The sequence below is a fragment of the Protobothrops mucrosquamatus genome, unplaced genomic scaffold (genome assembly GCF_001527695.2).
Source record: "Protobothrops mucrosquamatus isolate PMUCROS unplaced genomic scaffold, P.Mucros_1.0 scaffold1339, whole genome shotgun sequence".
In the NCBI taxonomy this organism is placed as follows: Eukaryota; Metazoa; Chordata; class Lepidosauria; order Squamata; family Viperidae; genus Protobothrops; species Protobothrops mucrosquamatus.
Window position 1 is genome coordinate 497358 of NW_015387536.1, and position 18861 is coordinate 516218.

Consider the following 18861-nt stretch of genomic DNA (forward strand, 5'->3'; position numbering starts at 1 on the left):
ATACCTCTATCATCCATCCATCCATCCATCCATCCATCCATCCATCCATCCATCCATCTATCTATCTTATATCTGTCTATCTATCTATCTAATATATCTGTCTGTGTCTGTCTGCCTATCTATCTATCTATCTATCTATCTATCTATCTATCTATCTATCTATCTATCTATCTATCTATCTATCTATATCTATCTATCTTCTCTAATACCTCTATCATCCCCCTAGCTATCCATCTCTCTAATACCTCCATCCATCCATCTGTCTTCCTAATAAATATTCGGAAGACGCAACATTAAAATTCGGTTTAATTCGGTTTTAAGGGGGGGATTGTATATATGTTCTGGTTTTAAATATGTTGTGCGCCGCCCTGAGTCCCTGTCGGGAGAAGGGCGGCATATAAATTAAATAAAATAAATAAATAAATAAATAATACCTCTATCATCCATCTAGCTATCCATCTAATTAATCTCTCTCCCTCTATCTGTCTGTCTATCTTGTCTAATACCTCTATCATCCATCTAGCTATCTGTCTTTATCTATCTATCTATCTATCTATCTATCTATCTATCTATCTATCTATCTATCTATCTATCTATCTATCTATCTATCATATCTGTCTATCTATCTATCTAATATATCTGTTTGTGTCTGTCTGTCTGTCTTTCTGTCTGTCTGTCTGTCTGTCTGTCTATCTATCTATCTATCTATCTATCTATCTATCTATCTATCTATCTATCTATCTATCTATCTATCTATCTATCTATCTATCTATCTTCTCTAATACCTCTATCATCCCCCTAGCTATCCATCTCTCTAATACATCCATCCATCTATCTTCTACACCACGTATCTCACCTAAGGGCAATAACCTGTCCTGCAGGTGTCAAATCCCCCCAATTTTGGAAAATGCCCTTAAAGCCTTCCCTCTCTCTGATCCCTGGAAGACCTTTATTTGAGGCCATTAGCACACAAAAACTGTTTAATTTGTATTCTAAAACCCACAAGAAGAGAACAGGGTGTTCCCTAATGATTAATCTTGTATGATTAATGATTATTCCCGGATCTTGAAATTCAGCGAAGGCCTTCAAAATTAGGTTGACTGTCCACTGTGTTTATCACCCGCCAGCCATAAGCCAACAACACACGTACACACACATCCCGTCCCATGATGATCAAAGTTTTCCAGAACTTTGGAATTTGAAAACAAACATTGGGACTAATCCCTGCTTCCCTGTCTTCCCTCTCTTGTCCACTCCTTCAGTTAAATTTGTTATCCTACGGATTGTGAGAATAAGGACGGGCATTTGGGTATTAACAAGGAAGGCTTTGGCGGGTGGCAGAAGAGATGCTGGCTTGTTCAGGATATCTGGGTCAATCAATCACCTGCTCTTTAACTCAGGGGTTAATCTGTCACTTGCCTTGAGCTCCTTGTCACAATTGCTGGGAGATCAAAACAATGCAAGGAAGTGTAGGATTAAATCCGATCTTTGACGTGTTCAGGATTCTTCTTTTCACGGGGATCTCTGTGGTCTTTTTGCTGGCACTGACACCCAGAAATGAACCATCTCTGATTCTGCACACAGATAGTCCTCGACTTACAACAGTTCACTTAGTGACTGTTTGAAGTTACAACAGCAATGAAAAAAGGGACTTATGACCCTTTTTCACACTTATGACCGTTGTAGCATACCTCATGGCTCTGCGATCAAAATTCAGATCCTTGACAGTGGAGTCGTATTTATGATGGTCACTGTGTCTAAATTAATTTTACTCTACTCTGCTCTATATATACTATATTCTATTCTGTTCTGTTCTGTTCTATTCTTCAATCCTATAATATTCTATTCTATTGTTTTCTATTCTATTCTGTTTTCCATTCTATTCTGTTTTCTATTCTGTTTTCTATTCTATTCTCTCCTGTTCTCTATTCTCTTCTCCTCTCTTCTCTTCTATCCTATTATTTCTATTCTATTCTATTCTATTCTATTCTATTCTATTCTATTCTATTCTATTCTATTCTATTCTATTCTATTCTATATTCTATTCTATATTCTACTCTATATTCTATTCTATTCTACTCTGATTTGGGGCCAGCTGGATCAGGAGGTGCCCTTCAGATGTTTCTCTGCCCATCATGGATTTTTTTTAAAAAATAATTCTCTCAGCTCTGTTTGCTTTTTTCTCTCTCCCACCTTGACATGTTGGAGGTTAATGTCCAGCAGATAAGAGATAACTCAGACATTGTACTTTTCTTGCTCCCAAATCGTATGAGCTGGCAAAAACAGGTCTTTGAGGGTGACCATCCCTCCCTCCTGCTCCAGCCAAACACAGGGAGTCCTCAACTTAGAACTAATACTTCAGTGGCCGAAGTTACAATAGTCCTCATAAAAGGGACTTACACCCATTTTCACACTTACGACTGCTGCAGTGTCCTTAGGACCCCGCAATCAACATTCAGATTCTTAGCAACGTACTCATGTTTATGACGGTTGTGGTGTCCCGTGTGTGTGTGTGTGTGTGTGTGGTGCGATCCCCTTTTGCGACCTTCTGCCAAGCCAGGTTAAAAAAAAAACTGTTGCTAAGTCAGATTTGCTCCATTTTACGACGTCTCTTGCCGCAGCTGTTTAGGGGATCAATGGGGCGGTTCAATTAGCCACACGGTTGTTAAATGAATCTGGCTATCCCATAGAGTTTGCAGGTCACAAAAGGGGACAGTGCAACTGTCATAAATGCGAGTCAGTTGCCAAGCATTTGAATTTTGATCACGGGACCGTGGCGGGGGGGGGGGAGACGCTGCAACGGTCGTAAGTGTGAAAAACATTCCTAAGTCACATTTTCCACGAAGTGGTCAACAAATGAATTGTAAGTTGAGCGCTTTTGAGGGGGCTGGACTAGAAGTCCTCCAAGGTCCCTTCCAATTTTGTTATTCTGGGGACGACCTGTAATTTTCCCCAGAGTGTTTTTTTTTGTGTGTGTGAGTTCTCCCGTGAGTTTGACGGTGTGTTTGGTTTTCGAAACAGGACAGTCTAGATGTCCCTTAGGAGACACATATTCAGCAAAGTCAGAAACAGGAGAATTAGGATTTCAGACTGGGCTTTGCCCCCTTGTAAAGCTTTCATGAACATTATCATGAAAGTTTGTACCTATGGGGAAAGAAGATAACTCTTTACACATACACACTCACACACACACAAATCTGTTTACACAAGAATTACACAAGCCGCAATTGTCCCGTTCCCAAGAGAATTGATGGGGCTGGCTGGTTTAGACAGAGGGAGGGGAAAGGGACATAAGCGCCAATCATTGTCAGAAAATATCAGGCAAGAGGGGCTGTGCTCTTGGGAGAGGGTATAAAACACCCAGCCTCTGCTTAAAACACATTTCTTCTCCAGATATTCTCTTTTAAATTCTTCACACAGGTAAGGATCAAAGGCTTTTCTTTAAAAAAATGAAAAGAAGTAATAGTAATCTGCCTGTCTGTCTGTCTGTCTATCTATCTATCTATCTATCTATCTATCTCATCTATCATCTTTTTTTCTTTATCTATCTATCTATCTATCTATCTATCTATCTCATCTATCTATCTCCATCTATCTATCTATCTATCTATCTATCTATCTATCTATCTATCTATCTATCTATCTATCTATCTATCTATCTATCTATCTCATCTACGATCTATATTTTATCTATCTATCTATCTGTCTGTCTGTCTGCCTGCCTGCCTGTCTGTCTGTCTGTCTATCTTCTATTCTCTCTCTCTCTCTCTCCTTCTCTCTCTCTCTCTCTCTCTCTCTCTTTCATTATTTAATATATGCATTTCAACTGCCTTTGCTAAATATGGGGCAGGCAAGTAACCAACTGTGGCAACCAGGTTTTTAGTTTGGGGGAAAAAAAGATATTTCCAACATATCCTTCTTCTGCACGGCTCTGTCTAAGCATAGATGTTGGCTTACTCAATCAAACCAGGACTGCTGCCCATTGTCAGCTCACTTCACTTGAATTACACTTCAGTTTCTGAGTGTGTGATTTGCTAAGACTTTCCAAGTTCCTGACCTCTGGATTGCCGATTGATTTGAAGTATTAAATTGTCAATTGATCATTTTTTTTCCAGCACGGTCAGAACTTCAAATGATCATTAAATGAATGGTCGGAAGTTAAGGAGTTTTCTGGCGTTTCAAGTATCAAAGTTTCTAGTCCCTATGATGGCGTTAAAAAAATAATAATCATCAGAAGTTCAACTGGCTGAGTCATACATTTGCAAGAGAAGGACAGCTGGATGAGCTAGGCAAGGAATGACATTTAATGATATTTTTTTCCCCCTTCTCTGTTTGTTTCCCCTTCTTCGTCCCCCTTTCTCTCCCAAAGGCTGAACTCAAAGCGTGTGAGAAAATGAAAGTTTTTGCCTTGATCTTCCTGCTGATCAGCATTTGCTATGTAAAAGGTACGTAAAAGTGGAGGGTGTATTTTTTTTAATAAGCAGCCAACTTGGTGCTATTGACTTCTGAGTAAATATTACGCCTGAACAGAGACGTGGACAGTCGGAAGGTTTGGGAAAGGCCAGCTTTCCACCAATGAAAAGAGAGTATTTGGAAGGACCCCAATTTTATACGAAATGACAGAATCTACCAGCTGATATTTTCAAGACGGGGTTAATGATTATTCACCGAAGAAAATCAATCATAGTTTTTCCCCTTTATGGGACACAGTCCTGTCCTTTTCTGGCATAATTTATATCTTTATACTAATATAGCACATTATGAATACAAACACAAATATAGGTTTAAGTAAAATATCGAATATATATATTTGATTGTTCTGAATATTTGATTTCTTAAGAATCAATAAAATTAGTGAACTCCAGGATGTAAAATAGCCTTTTTATTACTGAGCTTTCGTCAACTAGCTGTTGACATCATCAGAGTAAAGGCTGAGAATAAAGGAGAACCTACACATGTATATATACACCCACATATATAAAACATATAAGCATATATATAGGCTGATATTCTACTTAAACCTATATTTGTGTTTGTATTCATAATGTGCTATATTAGTATTGTGTATCAGTGATTGCATGAGCTCTGTAGAGATATTATTATTATTGATTGATCATCGCACAGTCAGCCAGATGTTTGGACTGGATTTGGCATTTTCGTCTACCTATCAAGTCCTTCCCAAGAACCTGGGATAGGCAGATGTGGATGTTTGATGGTATTACAGATCTCGCCGCAGGATGGAAGCAGTTTCTAGTAAGGCTGCCTTTTGCAATTGACTAATGGCAAATTTGTCAATGCCGATGATGGTGTCCAAGTGGTGCTCCAGTTGTTTTGGGATTGCACCCAAGGCGCTTATGACTATTGGTACTACCCTTGCTTGCTTTTGCCACAGTCGTTCTATTTCTATTTGTAGGTCTTTGTATTTTGTGATCTTCTCCAGTTCTTTCTTGTCTAGTATTCTGCCGTTTCCAATATTATGATGATGATGATGATGATGATGATGATGATGATGATGATGTAATCATTCAAGGTAGTGAACAGACCTAACATGAGCCAGTTGACTTTGTATTTTACACAGGTAGTTTAGTGAAACGTCAAGCCGAGGAAGAACCTCAAGTTCCAGTCTCAAACGCCTTCACTGCTCAGTTCACTGAATTAATCCGGAGGCTGCAACAGCAAACCGAGGGATTCGCTTCTTCCATCGACAAATTTGGGCAAACGACGGTAGAAGACATAAGGAGCCAAGTAGAGTAAGTGCTGTTTTTTTTTCTAAGTCCCTTCTTCCATTCTGGTCCTCGACTTACGATCACAATTCAGCCCAGAATTTACATCGCTAAGTGAGACATTGGTCCAGTGGGTCCTGCTCCATCTTACGACCTTTCCTGCCACAGCTTTTAAGTCAATCGCTGCCGTTGTGAAGTGAGGAACCTGCTCGTTAAATGAAGCCAGCTTCCCCATTGACTTTGCTTATCAGAAAGCTGCAAAAGGGGAATCCTGGGACATTGCAACCGTCGTAAATGCGAGTCGGTTGCCAAGTGTCTGAATGTTGATCCCGTGATCACGGAGATGCTGCAACGGTCGTAAGTGGAGGGAAAAAGGTTCCTAAGGCACTTTTTTTCCAGTGCTGTTGTAACTTTGAAGGGTCCCTAAAGGAGCTGTTGTAATTCGAGGACTGATATTTAGATAATGCCTGGCATTTCGGCGCAGGCGTAATTGATTTTATTAAACGTGGAACCTCCACATGTGGCGGCAGTCTACCTTAAAGCAGAAGGGCCCCGGGTTAAAAGCTGCTTGAGGTGCTTTTGTGGAATAGAGAACGAGTAAGCTTCTCCTGTTTGGTTTTTTTTTCTTTTTTCCTCTCTTTTTCCCTTCCTGCAGGTCGGCGTTTCAGCAATTTCACGAAAGCTTTAGTCCTCTCACCGAGCAGATGAAGCAAAACGTGGCCCAATTGTTCAACCTCCCTGGTCTGGCCCAGCAACCCGCCGAAGAAGGAGCGTGAAGTCGACTCTCTCAAAATTGAGTTCTCCGTTGTTTACGAAGACCTATTAAGAGATGTCTAAGCTAAAAATGCATTGATAAGTGTAATCATGAAGTTTTTATTGAATTCGATGCAATCTAAAAATGCATTGATAAATGTAATCATGACGTTTTTATCGAATTCGATGCAATCAGAAATGTACTAGTTTAAAATAGGACATAGTAAATTTTAAGGGAAAAAAGAGAAGAAATATTTGATGATGGAACCCGAGATCGGTACCCAAAATTTCTGTTACTGAACTGTTGATTAACCCAGTCACCATGTTGCTTTTCAAATACTCAAAAGTAAAACTGGAAAACCAATAAAATATTATATATATATATATAAAATTGAGTTCTCCGTTTTCCTTCTGTCCAGGGTGTATATTTAGCAAAATCCTGGCACTTTTTCCTGAATTGAAACTGTTGAGATCCTAACGCTGATAGATAAATAAAGACAAACCGGTTCTCCTTTTGGTATCTGTGTGTCTAATCTGATTGAAAACTCGGGGTGTTAAAGGGAGATTGCCCAGTGGTGTTCCAGTTTTGCATTCTGGACACCTACTTCCGGTCTGGTTTCCTGCTTTTTGGGGTGCCTGACTTCCTGGAATCCCAGCCTGGCTTCACCCAGCTGTCTAAGTTATCACCTTCGGGAACCCCCTGCCAGGCTTTTGGTCCTAGGGAACTCAAATCTCATTTAGCATCATGAGGACTAGAATCTTTGAATTGTAGGAGAAGCTCCAGGTAACAGAGCAGGTCATCTGCATACAGAAGGACTGAGGTCCAGTTGCTGACTCATCCAAGAGGATAAAATGCTTGAAGATTGATTTGCAAGATGAAGTAATAATATAATCAAATAGATAAGCAGACGGATAGAGAAAGATGTACCGATGGATGCATGGATGGATGGATAGACGAACAGATAGATGCAATAGATAGAACCCACCTCGGGATTGTTGTAGGGAAAATAGGGGGAGGAAGGAATATTAGATATGATCACCACCTTGAGTTATTTATAAATATTTAACAACAACAATAATATATCTACAGAGGTCATGATTCAATGATACACATACTATATACATGAACATTTTTCACATTTACGACCATTGCAGCATCCCTGTGGTCATGTGATCAAAATCCAGACACTTGGCATGTGAACGCTTGGCAAGTGGCTCCTATTTATGACGGTTGCAGTGTTCTGGGGTCATGTGATCCCCTTTTGTGAACTTCTGACAAGCAAAGTCAATGGGGAAGCCGGATTCACTTAACAAACCGTGTTACTACTGATTCACTTAACAACTGTGGCAAGAAACGTTGTAACGTGGGGCAAAATTCACTTAACAACTGTTCCACTTAGCAACAGAAATTTTGGGCTGAATTGTGGTCATACGTTACCTGTGTGTGTATGTGTATATGTATGTATGTATGTATGTATGTATGTATGTATGTATGTCTATCTCTGTCTCTCTATCTATTTCTCTATCTCTATGTCTATCTGTCTATCTCTGTCTCTCTATTTATCTGTCTATATATATGGCTATCTGTCTGTTTGTCTATCTCTCTATATCTATGTCTGTCTATCTATATCAGTGTTTCTCAACCTTGACAATTTTAAGGCATGTGGACTTCAACTCCCAGAATTCCACAGCCAGCATTGCTGGCTGTGGAATTCTGGGAGTTGAAGTCCACATGCCTTAAAATTGTCAAGGTTGAGAAACACTGATCTATATCTATGTTTGTCTATCTATATCTATGTCTATCTGTTTATCTATCTCTATCTCTATTTATATCTATGTGTCTATCTCTATCTATCTATCTATCTATCATCTATATCTGTCTGTCTGTCTGTCTGTCTCTTTCTCTCTATCTAACCTACCTACCTATAATATAATATAATTTAAATACACATACACACAATATGTGGCCAGTGCAAACCAACCAGGTTAGGCTTAGCGCGATGCGTCACTCGCATCCCCTCCCATCACGACCTGCCTTCTACCCGCAACTCATTCGTTTCACACGTAAGATACAGTAGTGCAATCTCTTCTCCTCCTCACATAGAACTTCCGCCAGCAGTCATCATGGCGGCTCCAGTTCTTTCCCTATTTTCCTCACGCATTTCCGGTTGAAGCCCTTCGACCTCGATAAGGAGGAGGACTGTAGCTGCTTTACTCTTACATTAGTGAAGCCACTTCCGGTACAGCCTTCCTCTTTCTCCCTGAGTAAAGATGGCGGACGAGGCGACCCGGCGGGTAGTGGCTGCGTTGCCGCTGCTGAAAACCAACGCCGGGCCGCGGGATCGGGAGCTGTGGATCCAGCGGCTGAAGGAGGAGTACCAAGCGCTCATTAAGGTCCGTACTTTGTCTACTGAAAGACACGGGAAATTATATTCCGGCGGTTACCGTGGCTTTTTTCAACGGTTCGCGTTGCCGACGGTGGCTCCAGAGGGTCAAACGAAGGCAGGACGCAGGAACGCGTCTGTTCCTTTCCCTCTAGTGATGCCACTTAATACGGTCGTCGGAAAGACGGTCAAGGGAGACAGCAGCCTCAAACTTAAAAGTTGGATTTGCAAAAGTTGAGGCAGGACCATACCTACCCTAAGCATCTCTCGTTGCTTTGCAAAATGTCATTTTTTGTTTGTTTGTTCCTGTAGTACGTGGAGAACAATAAGAACGCCGACAATGACTGGTTCAGGTTAGAATCCAACAAGGAAGGTACCAGGTAAGAGAGATAAAGAATATATATACATATACATATACTTGTTTTCTGAGGTTTTCGTGGGTGTTTGTATGTAGGTCTTTGGTTATTCGGTTTTTCTCCCGCGTAAAATTGGAAGTGTCTGAAGACACTTCCTGAAGACACCAGCCTGAAGATGACGAATGGGACTTCGTCGAAATGTCGCCAAGACACTTCCAATTTTACGCGGGAGAAAACCTGAATAACCAAAGACCTACATATACATTTACATATACAGATATATATTGAGGGAATGCTTGCTGCATCTGTTGAGACTCTAGAAAGAGTGCAGAGAAGAGCAACAAAGATGATTAGGGGACTGGAGGCTAAAACATATAAGGAACGGTTGCTGCAATTGGGTATGTCTAATTTAATGAAGAGAAGGATGAGGGGAGACAGGATAGCAGCGTTCCAATATCTCAGGGGCTGCCCCAAAGAAGAGGGAGTCAAGCTATTCTCCAAAGCACCCAAAGGCAGGACAAGAAGCAACAGATGGAAACTAATCAAGGAGAGAAGCAACCTAGAAGTAAGGAGAAACTTCCTGACAGAACAATTAACCAATTAACAATTAACCAGGGAAACTGCAACCATCATAAATATGAATCAATTGCCATGCGTCTGAATTTTGATCACGTGACCACAGGGATGCTGCAACGGTCATAAATGTGAAAAACAGTTACTATTTTCCATGCGTTGTAACTTTGAACAGTCATCAAAACAACGTTTGCAAGTTGATGGCTACCTTAGTTCCTTTTTTTCCTTTCTGTTTTTCTCTCTGTAGGTGGTTTGGGAAGTGTTGGTACATCCACAACCTCTTAAAATACGAATTTGCCGTCGAGTTTGATGTGAGTTTTACCCAATCTATTATTTGATGTTTTCTTATTCTTTTTCTGCCTTTTATTTTTCTGAATTAATTTGCGTTCCTGGTCTCTCCTTCTCCATGCTGATGGGGCTTCTTTCCTAAGAATGGCCTGCCACTCCTAGTCTGCTTCCTTTTCAGATTCCAGTTACTTATCCATCTACTGCACCGGAAATCGCCGTTCCAGAACTGGATGGCAAAACAGCCAAAATGTACAGGTCAGTTGTGCTTAAAATTCATACTTGTTAGAGGGTACTTGATCTGATGCCAACGATATCTCCTGCATTCTGTCAATTGCACTTTCTTAAAATCTGACACTCTGTCTTTTTTCTTATAGGGGAGGCAAGATATGCCTGACGGACCACTTCAAGCCCTTATGGGCTCGGAATGTACCAAAATTTGGACTAGCCCACCTCATGGCCTTGGGGGTGAGTTTCTTACATGTTGGGGAGTATTTGGCTGGAAGGAGAAGAACTTCCAAAGAAAAGGAGCAAAATTTGGGTTGGGTTGGATGCAGATAGCATAGTGACAGATTTCAGTGAGCAAACACTATTTTTTTTGTAATCCTTGACTTACAACCATTTGTTTAGTGACTGTTTGAAATTACGATGATACTGGGAAAAGTGACTTATGACCTGTTTTTTTGCAAGTTATGACTATTACGGTGACCTCCGTTGTCACGTCAAAATTGGAGTGCTTGTTAACTGACAGGTGTTTACAATGGGTGCAGCATCCTGGAGTTGTGTGATCATCATTTGCGTCCTTCCCAGCTGGCTTCCGACAAGGAAAGTCAGTGAAGGGACCTAGCTTTGTTTAATGACCGTGTCATTCACTTAAAAACTGCAGTGATTCATTTAACGGTGGCAAAAAAAGGCTGTAAAATCAGCTGCAATCTTCTGACCAGATTCCCTTAATGACTATGGAAAAAAAAAAAAAGTTATAAACTTGGGTTGGTCATGTGATGTCTTGTTTATTGACAAGCTGCAATTATGGGCTCAGTGATGGTTATAAGTCAAGGACAACTTGTACGCAGTTCTGTTTTTTGTCTAGTCTTGCGTGTCACAAAAACTCACTTTGTGTATTTTTGGTTATTTCCTTTGTCTTACAGCTGGGACCGTGGCTGGCTGTAGAGATTCCTGACCTGATATCCAAAGGGTTAATCGAACACAAAGACAAATGAAGCCCCCACCTCACTAATTCTGCCAGGACTCTCCGGCACTTGGATCCTTGATACTGACTGTCATATATTTCTGTGTCTAATTTCTTCTTGTGGATTGCTAGCCAATCTCTGCATTGTGTCTCTCTAGCAAAAACAAATTAAAAATAATCCTTCTGGTCTGTTAACCGTAACTTGGAGTCCACCGAGACGTATATGACCTAGTTTATTTATTTAAGAAAAGTACCAGCATGCCAGTTTTTCAGAACGTTGGACACCAATTGCAATTTGCATGCTGCTTTTTTTTGTGTGAAAGCGGTTTAAAAGGTTATTGAAAACACAGAATGCGAACAACTTGAAACAAGACCAGACAGATTGACCTCTTGAAGAACACGACTTGAGGTTTTCTGCCAATTTATGCTATAAAATTGGTACCGCTGGATTGTGCAAAACACCCGTGAAGCTCATTTCTGATTTGCAAATAAATTCTTTAGCTTGTGCTCAGAGGGAGTCTATTCAAAAATTTCGACACTTGGCATATATTTGCGTATCTCGTTGGGGCAAATCCACTTAGGGTTAGGTGTCCACAAATTCGGACAGCAAAATGGACATTTCCAATGGATTTACAGAGCATTGTTATGCTTAGGAGGGGGCTGACCTTTTGAGCCCACCCTATGGAGGCAATTTTTGTATTGAGGAATAAAGGGATCCTATATAATTATTTTCTCCCAGGAATCCCACTGGATAAAGGCCGATCATAAACATTGCAATGCAGCAACTTTTGAAAAAAACATGCTGCGGCCTCGCGGCTCCCCGTTGCCGCGGCAACCAGAGGAGCGCGTGGCTTCTGCCCGGCCGGGAGGAAAACAAGAAGCGCCTCCTGGAGGACGTTCCACAAAAAAAAACCGAGAACGAGACGGAGCTGCGCATGCGCCACGCTCGACCGCCGTCTCTCTTGGCGGCGGCGCGTTCCGGAGCCGGCCGACGCCAGCCTGCGCCTGCGCAGATGCCCTCGGCGAAGCCGGCCGTGCTCCGGGCAACGCGCGACGCGGAGCGGGAGGGCGAGGAGAAACAAAGATGGCGGCCGGAGCGGCAGGAGTCGTTGCCATGGCGTCGCGCCGGCGGTGAGGCCCCCACGCTTGACGGCCTTCGCGGCTCGGGGTTGTATTTGGGGGGGTGCGGGGACAGCGGAGGGGGCGTCGGGGCCGCTGAGGGGGCCGGGGCGAGCGGCCCACCGACCGGGGGTCTCGAGAACGCCGTTGTAACCGAGGTGCCCCGGCGCGGTGGGAATGCGGAGAGGCCCGTGGGGGGCGGGAGGGGGGGGAAGGGCGCCGCCTATACATTATATAGGTGTCACACGGGGGGGGAAGGGGCGTGGACAGGGAGGGGGGCATTATTATGTAACCTGCAGGCGGTGGGGGGAGTGGTGGGTGAGTCGGCCTCAGGGGAGGGGTCCTTGGGGGGGTAGGCGCCCCTATTTCGGGTGGGCAGGTGACCCCCCCTGCGCCGGGTAGAAGATGGGGAGGGGTCCCCGCCATCTCAGGAGGCGCTGCCCCCGAGGCTGGGGGACCCCCGAGACCCTCCCCAGCCTGCCAGAGGTGGAGGACTACAACTCCCATCGTGGCTGCAAGGCTTTGGGCCCGTCTGTGGGCCGGAGAGATGGGAAAGGTAGTCTCCAGCGCAAAGGGGCCCGCGGGGAAGGACGGGTGAGAAAAGACCCCGGCCCAGCCCCGGCTGGGGGGCGGGGAAGAGCCAAAATAAATTATTTTATGGGTTTCCCCCACCCCCTTCCAATAAGGGGTGGTTTATAGATGTGCAAGACTCCGATTCCCATCATCCCCCCCCCAGCAGAAGTGGTTTCTGGAGGGCTCCAGTTGCAGAAGTTGGCTCTGCTGGCTAGGATAAATTAATGGCAGAATATATGTGTGTTTGTGTGTGTGTGTGTGTGTGTGTGTGTGTGTATGTATGTATGTGTTAAATTTGGATTGCTAACAAAGAGTTACAGGCAAAAGATTTCTTCTTCCCATATTTGGACTGACCTGGTGCATCATAAAAAACCCCCACTTATATATATGTACGTATGTATATATGTTTTCTGAGGTTTTCGCGGGTGTTTGTATGTAGGTCTTTGGTTATTCGGGTTTTCTCCCACGTAAAATTGGAAGTGTCTTGGCGACGTTTGTATGTATGTATATATATGTATGTATGTTTTTCAAAATTTGGATTGCTAACAAAGAATTAAGGGAAAACTGGAATAGCTATTTCGAACTTTTTAGTTCTTATCAACCAGACATACCCTTCTGAGATTCGAACCTGGGCTGTCTGCATGTTAAGCACTCAAGGTAATATGTATTCTCCCTTTCTCTCTCTTCTCCCTCTCCCCTTTCCTCTCCCTCCCTCTGTCCTTCCTTCCCTCCTCCTTTCTCTTTCTCTCTCTTTCTCTCTCTCTCTCTTTCTCTCCCTCCCTTCCTCTATTTTTCCTTCCCTTCCTTCCCATCTTCCCTCTCCCTCCCAGACACACCAATAAGCCTCCCTTCAATTTGGTCCTTTTTAGATGCCAGGAACTACAATTCCTATTGTTCCCAGCTATGTTAATTACAGTAGTTCCACACACACCCCTACTAGAAAGTGTCTACCCCATACTTAGTACTTCAGCAAGAGCATGTAAGCTCAAAAGTTTTGATTTTTTTTAAAAAAAAATCTTTGTGCTAACAGTCTTTTGCACTCAACATTCCTCATTTCTAGGTGATTATCTGCTTGCTAATAAGAATATTAGTAAGCAGCCTTGGAGCTGTTTACTGTACGGCTCCATTGTTCATTTAGGGAGTTTCCAGTTAGATCTGATCACTTATATTCAGATTTTGATTACTGTATTTAGGGAGTGGGATTCAGATGGGAAATTGATTCCTCTTCTTATCCCATTTTCCTTCCTGGCTCTGTTCGGTGTATTTTTCAGGGGGGGGGAAAAGTCTGTTAATTGTCATAATTTGTCGCAATATTGATTGCTGATTGTGTGGTTTCCTATCCAGCACACCTCTATGGTTGCTATTGCAAATTAACTCTTTTTAAGGCTCATCCTAAAAGGATCGATCTAAGGACAGTTTATTGGCCCTGAAGCTAAAAATAGCATTTATTTCTGGGCTGATTTCTAGAGAAAAAAAACACACTATTCTTGAAGCGCATGTTGCTGTCCATTTCTACAGCTCTACTCATGGGCTGATGTAGCTCAAATTTTGAATTTCCCATTTTTTATAATGTAGCTTTTACTCATCTGCTCAGTCGGGAGATTGCTTGGTTTTCAAAAGGCAGCGAGCAGATTTTTTTTAAATAATTCTGGAACGACTGTTAGGATTTTATTTTATTTTTTGCTTCAGTTAATTTACACGTGCAGTTTTCTCTGTATTGACAATGAAACAAATGTTGCTTGCCTACCTTTAAGCTAGAACTTGTTTTTCCCTTGGAAGGGTGTTATTTGTCAGCCAGCGGGCTAGGTCGGGAACACACACTGCAAGTTTTGTGTGGAATTCTTCTTTGTTGCTATAGCCTCTAGTAACAGAATTTGCAAAACAAAGGCTGGGCTTTCCCATTCTCTCTCTGAACGCCCCTGAGTTAGGGTGGAGCTGAACTGAGTTGCTTCCTAACCTGCTCTGTTTTTGTAACCTGCGTCTGTTTTTGTAACCATCTCTGCGTCGTTCCTCCAAGTCTCGGCACCACTTCTCCATGAAACAAGAGCCCTGTGTGAGCCCCGCGTCCCGTTCTATAATAATAATAATAATAATAATAATAATAATAATAATAATAATAATAATAATAATAATAATAATAATAATAATAATAATAATAATAATAATAATAATAGAGTTGGAAGGGACCTTGGAGGTCATCTAGTCCAACCCCCTGCCCAGGCAGGAAACTCTATCCCATTTCAGACAAATGGCTTTCCAGTCTCTTCTTAAAAACTTCCAGTGTTGGAGCATTCACCGCTTCTGGAGGCAGGTAGTTCCACTGGTTCATTGTTCTCACTGTCTTTTGCAGGGCCACAGCCAAGGGGAAGCCCTGCGCAGTCAGCCACCTCTGTGAGGTGTGAACGAGGGGCCAGCAGAGTTGAGGGACTCTCCACTTGCCAGAGGTGTGTATTGTGTCGCTGGGAAGGAAATTTCACACACACAGACACACACACACACCGTGCTTTCTGGATCCTGCTTTCTGGATCTCGGTTGAGCCTCTGCGTTCAAAGAGAGTTGTATGAGAGGAAAGGCTGAGCTTTCACCACCCTATTAGTATCATTTAATTTTCTGCACATCGGTGGAAAATCAAAACAGAGCTGAAAGCAGCACAGAATTTTTTTAAAAAAAAAAAATACTAAAATTCTACTCCTTGAAAAAAAGGTTACTTGCCTCTCCTTTACGTCTGTCCTAAAATGGAGTCTAGAAACAACTACGAAAAGGAAAGGCTGGGATGTCAGAAGCTGCAGCGATGCTGCTTTCCTAAAATCCATTTTTTTTTTTCATTTCAGGGCTCTTCACATCCTTCTCTCCACGATGCCCCAGGCTTCGGAACATCGCCTGAGCCGGGCCCGAGAACAAGCCGCCATCACGTCCCAGCCCAAAGCCACCAGCAAGCTTCTCAACGGGCCGCGGGCCCCCAGCCAAGAGCACCGTGCCTGCTGCCCCTCTTCCGCCCTCTCCAATGGGCTCTCCACCAGCGCAGCCCTCACCATCACCACCGCCACCAAACTCCGGCCTTTGCCGCCCCGGCCAGGCAACCTGGAGGACAGGAACAAGAAAATGGAACTGGAGCGAGGCAGGAGCTCCAAACGCAGCGAGGCGCCTCGGGCCTCGGCCTCCCGCCGGGGTCCCGTCAAAGCCGACCACGCCCTCCGCGTGCCCAGCTGCCCGCAAGCCGGCACGGTCACCGGCAGCGCCTCTTTCAGCATGCCTCCCGGGGTCCTCCTGGGCGGGCCGGACTCCGAGTGCCGGCAGAGCAACCTGCTGCGCTCCAAGTCCATCAGCATCGGCGACTTGAGCCATCCCGGCAGCCGCGGCGAAGAACAGCTGAGCGCGATGCTGAGCCGGCTCACCCTGCAGGACCACAGCCCTTCTTGCGGTCACAAGCTGGGCCTGGGCGCCCTGGCCTTGAAGAGGAGCTCTTCGCTCCGGAGGGTCAACGTGAGCTCCGGCCTCGACGGGAGACCTGCTGCTCCGCTCCTGTCCGTCCGCACGGAGAGCTACCTGAGGACTTGCAACATTGACCCGCTGGCCACGGAGTACGGGCGTTCCCAAGATATCCTGATGTCGGCGAGCCCGCCTCCGAGCAAGACGCCGGTGCTGAGCAGGCTGGAAGACAAGGCCACCGTAAGGGGCTGTTTCTGTTTGCGACAAATGTCACACCGGGGTGGGGAAATTGCGGTCCCTGGCTTGCAAGCTGCTTGGGAAAATTAGTTTGGGGCAGCCAGGGGCTACCTTGGCCAAACTCTAACCTTAGGAGAGGGTTGACCGAGCTAGTCCTTGGCTTAATGACCACAGTTGAGCCCAAAAGCTATATTTGCTTAGCAAGACGGCGGTGAAGTACATTTGGCCCCATTTAGTGACCTTTAGTGACGGTTACTGCAGCCGTCCTAAAAATGAGTTCCCAGGCGTTCTTAAATTTTGGTCGCGTGTGACTGCGGAGGTGCTGCAACGGTCATAAGTGTGGAAAACGGCCATAAGTCCCTTTTTTCAGCGCTGTTGTAACTGAACGGTCACTAAAACTGTTGCTAAGTGGAGGACTACCTGTAATTGGTCGGGTTTTCCCTTTCTCGGTGGGAATGTCCCTTTCTTAGGGGTGTGTCATTTTTTATTTTTTTATTTTTGCTTCAGATTGTATTTGGCAGCCAATCCCACTAGCCCTGATGATGTTGCTTGTTTGGGTCATGAAACGTCTGCAAGAAAACCACCAAGCTTGGAGAGCACCAAGAACCCACCATTCTCCTCCTCCTCCTCCTCCTCCTCCTCCTCCTCCTCCTCCTCCTCCTCCTCCTCCTCTCTGCAAACCCCACTCCCTTTTAGCCCTGATGATGTTACTTGTTTGGGTCATGAAACGTCTGCAAGAAAACCACCAAGCTTGGAGAGCGTCCAATACAAATATTCTCCTTCATTGATTCCATTCTTTCTGTTTGAGTCTCTCTGTCTCTCTCTTTCTCTCTTTCTCTCTCTCTTTCTTTCTCTCTCCTCTCTTTCTCTCTCTCTCTCTCTCTCTCTCTCTCTCTCTCTCTCTCTCTCTCTTCTCTCTCTCTCTCTCTTTCTCTCTCTCTCTCACTCACTCACTCTCTTTTTTTTTGCTGGTTTTACGATGATCTGAAGATCAGGGGAGCCTTTGGGAAAACACCTGGCTGCAGGAAGGAACCCGCGTTGCTCCGACATTTTCTACATTTCATTCTCTTTATTCTCTTTTTCTTGTTTTAAACTGAACGTCCCCGTCTTTCCATCCTAGCTGTCCTACTCAGGAGACACCCTCCCCCCTTCGTTGCCTAAGCGGACGATCCAAATTCAGAGTATGGAATTGCTCCGTTTTTGTTGTTGTTGTTGTTTTTCCAGATTTTTGTTTTTGAAGCGCAAGGCAGATTTGGGGATCGGCAGGAAGGGAAGGTATGGTTGCTAATCACACATAAGAAAAAAAGTGGATTGTTTCCATAGAAACACGCGTACGATATCGCAAATCTCTCCCCCCTCCCCAAATCTTTTTTGATGCAGGCTCCGTCTTTTCCCGATTGATGTCTCCTGTTTAATCTGTTGTATATCTGTAGTTTGTTTACCCCCTCCCCTTGGGGGCATCTGAAGGGAGACAGCGTCCCTAGTTTTACTCGGTTGTGTAGCCACAATGCCCCGCTGAAAAGCCTTGCCCCCCTCCAAGCTATTTCTCCCAACTCATTTGTGAGTCCAGTGCTGGCAAAAAGGTGGTAACCATTAATTAATTCCCCCCCCCCCGGGGTATGTGTGGGGGAGAGATACTTCTTTCGCCATTTCTGCCAACTTGTGTAGCTGTACGGGAAGTCCTCGGCTTACGACTTACCTTGGGACTCGAACGTCCGTTGCTAAACGTCGGGGGGCGAGTGGCGCCCGATTTGAAGACCTTGTTTGCCAGCGAATCACGTCGTTAAGCGAATCTGGCTTCTCCCCCTCCCCCCCATCGACCTTCCTTGTTGGAAGGCCAGCTGGGAAGGTCACAAATGGAGAGCAGGTGATTCCCAAGACACTACAGGGAGTCCTCGACTTGTGACCACAGTGGGAGCCCCAAATTTTACGTCGCTAAGCGAGACAGCCGTTAGGGGAATGTTGCCCCCACTTTATGACGTTTCTTGCCACATTCCCTGTTGAGGGAATCCCTGCAAGTTGTCAAGCTAGCCACACGGTCGTTAAGCGAATCTGGCTTCCCCATTGCTGGTCATCGCGAAAGGGGATCCCGGGATGCTGCGACCGCCGTAAATACGAAACCGGTCGTCAAGCAGCTGAACGTCAATCCCAGGACCACGGGGGTTGCTGCAGCAGTTGCGTGAAAAACAGCCCTGTCCCTTTTTTCAGCGCCGCCGTAACTTGGAACGGTCACTAAATGA

The 18861-nt window shown here is 44.3% G+C and overlaps 2 protein-coding genes across 2 annotated transcripts; both read left to right on the top strand.

The window, feature by feature from the left end:
* Window positions 1-3841: 3841 nt before the first annotated feature.
* On the top strand, window positions 3842-6499 carry LOC107292408 (apolipoprotein A-II-like). The gene is made up of 4 exons (XM_015821493.2): window positions 3842-3850; window positions 4370-4445; window positions 5579-5750; window positions 6379-6499. Exons 1-4 carry the CDS (start codon window positions 3842-3844, stop codon window positions 6497-6499), a joined length of 378 nt encoding a protein of 125 aa, XP_015676979.2.
* Window positions 6500-8727: 2228 nt separating this feature from the next.
* UFC1 (ubiquitin-fold modifier conjugating enzyme 1) lies at window positions 8728-11464 on the top strand. The gene is made up of 6 exons (XM_015821512.1): window positions 8728-8870; window positions 9173-9240; window positions 10037-10100; window positions 10256-10332; window positions 10452-10542; window positions 11223-11464. Exons 1-6 carry the CDS (start codon window positions 8748-8750, stop codon window positions 11292-11294), a joined length of 495 nt encoding a protein of 164 aa, XP_015676998.1. The 5' UTR covers window positions 8728-8747; the 3' UTR covers window positions 11295-11464.
* The last annotated feature ends 7397 nt before the right edge of the window (window positions 11465-18861 follow it).

Excerpts from the sequence above, each read along its gene's own strand:
- LOC107292408 (XM_015821493.2), top strand. Across the intron at positions 4,446-5,578 it reads CAGCATTTGCTATGTAAAAG|GTAGTTTAGTGAAACGTCAA; the intron begins GTACGTAAAAGT and ends TATTTTACACAG. Across the intron at positions 5,751-6,378 it reads GACATAAGGAGCCAAGTAGA|GTCGGCGTTTCAGCAATTTC; the intron begins GTAAGTGCTGTT and ends CCCTTCCTGCAG.
- UFC1 (XM_015821512.1), top strand. The coding sequence starts at position 8,748 with ATGGCGGACGAGGCGACCCGGCGGGTAGTGGCTGCGTTGCCGCTGCTG. Across the intron at positions 10,333-10,451 it reads AAAACAGCCAAAATGTACAG|GGGAGGCAAGATATGCCTGA; the intron begins GTCAGTTGTGCT and ends TTTTTCTTATAG. Across the intron at positions 10,543-11,222 it reads CCCACCTCATGGCCTTGGGG|CTGGGACCGTGGCTGGCTGT; the intron begins GTGAGTTTCTTA and ends TTTGTCTTACAG.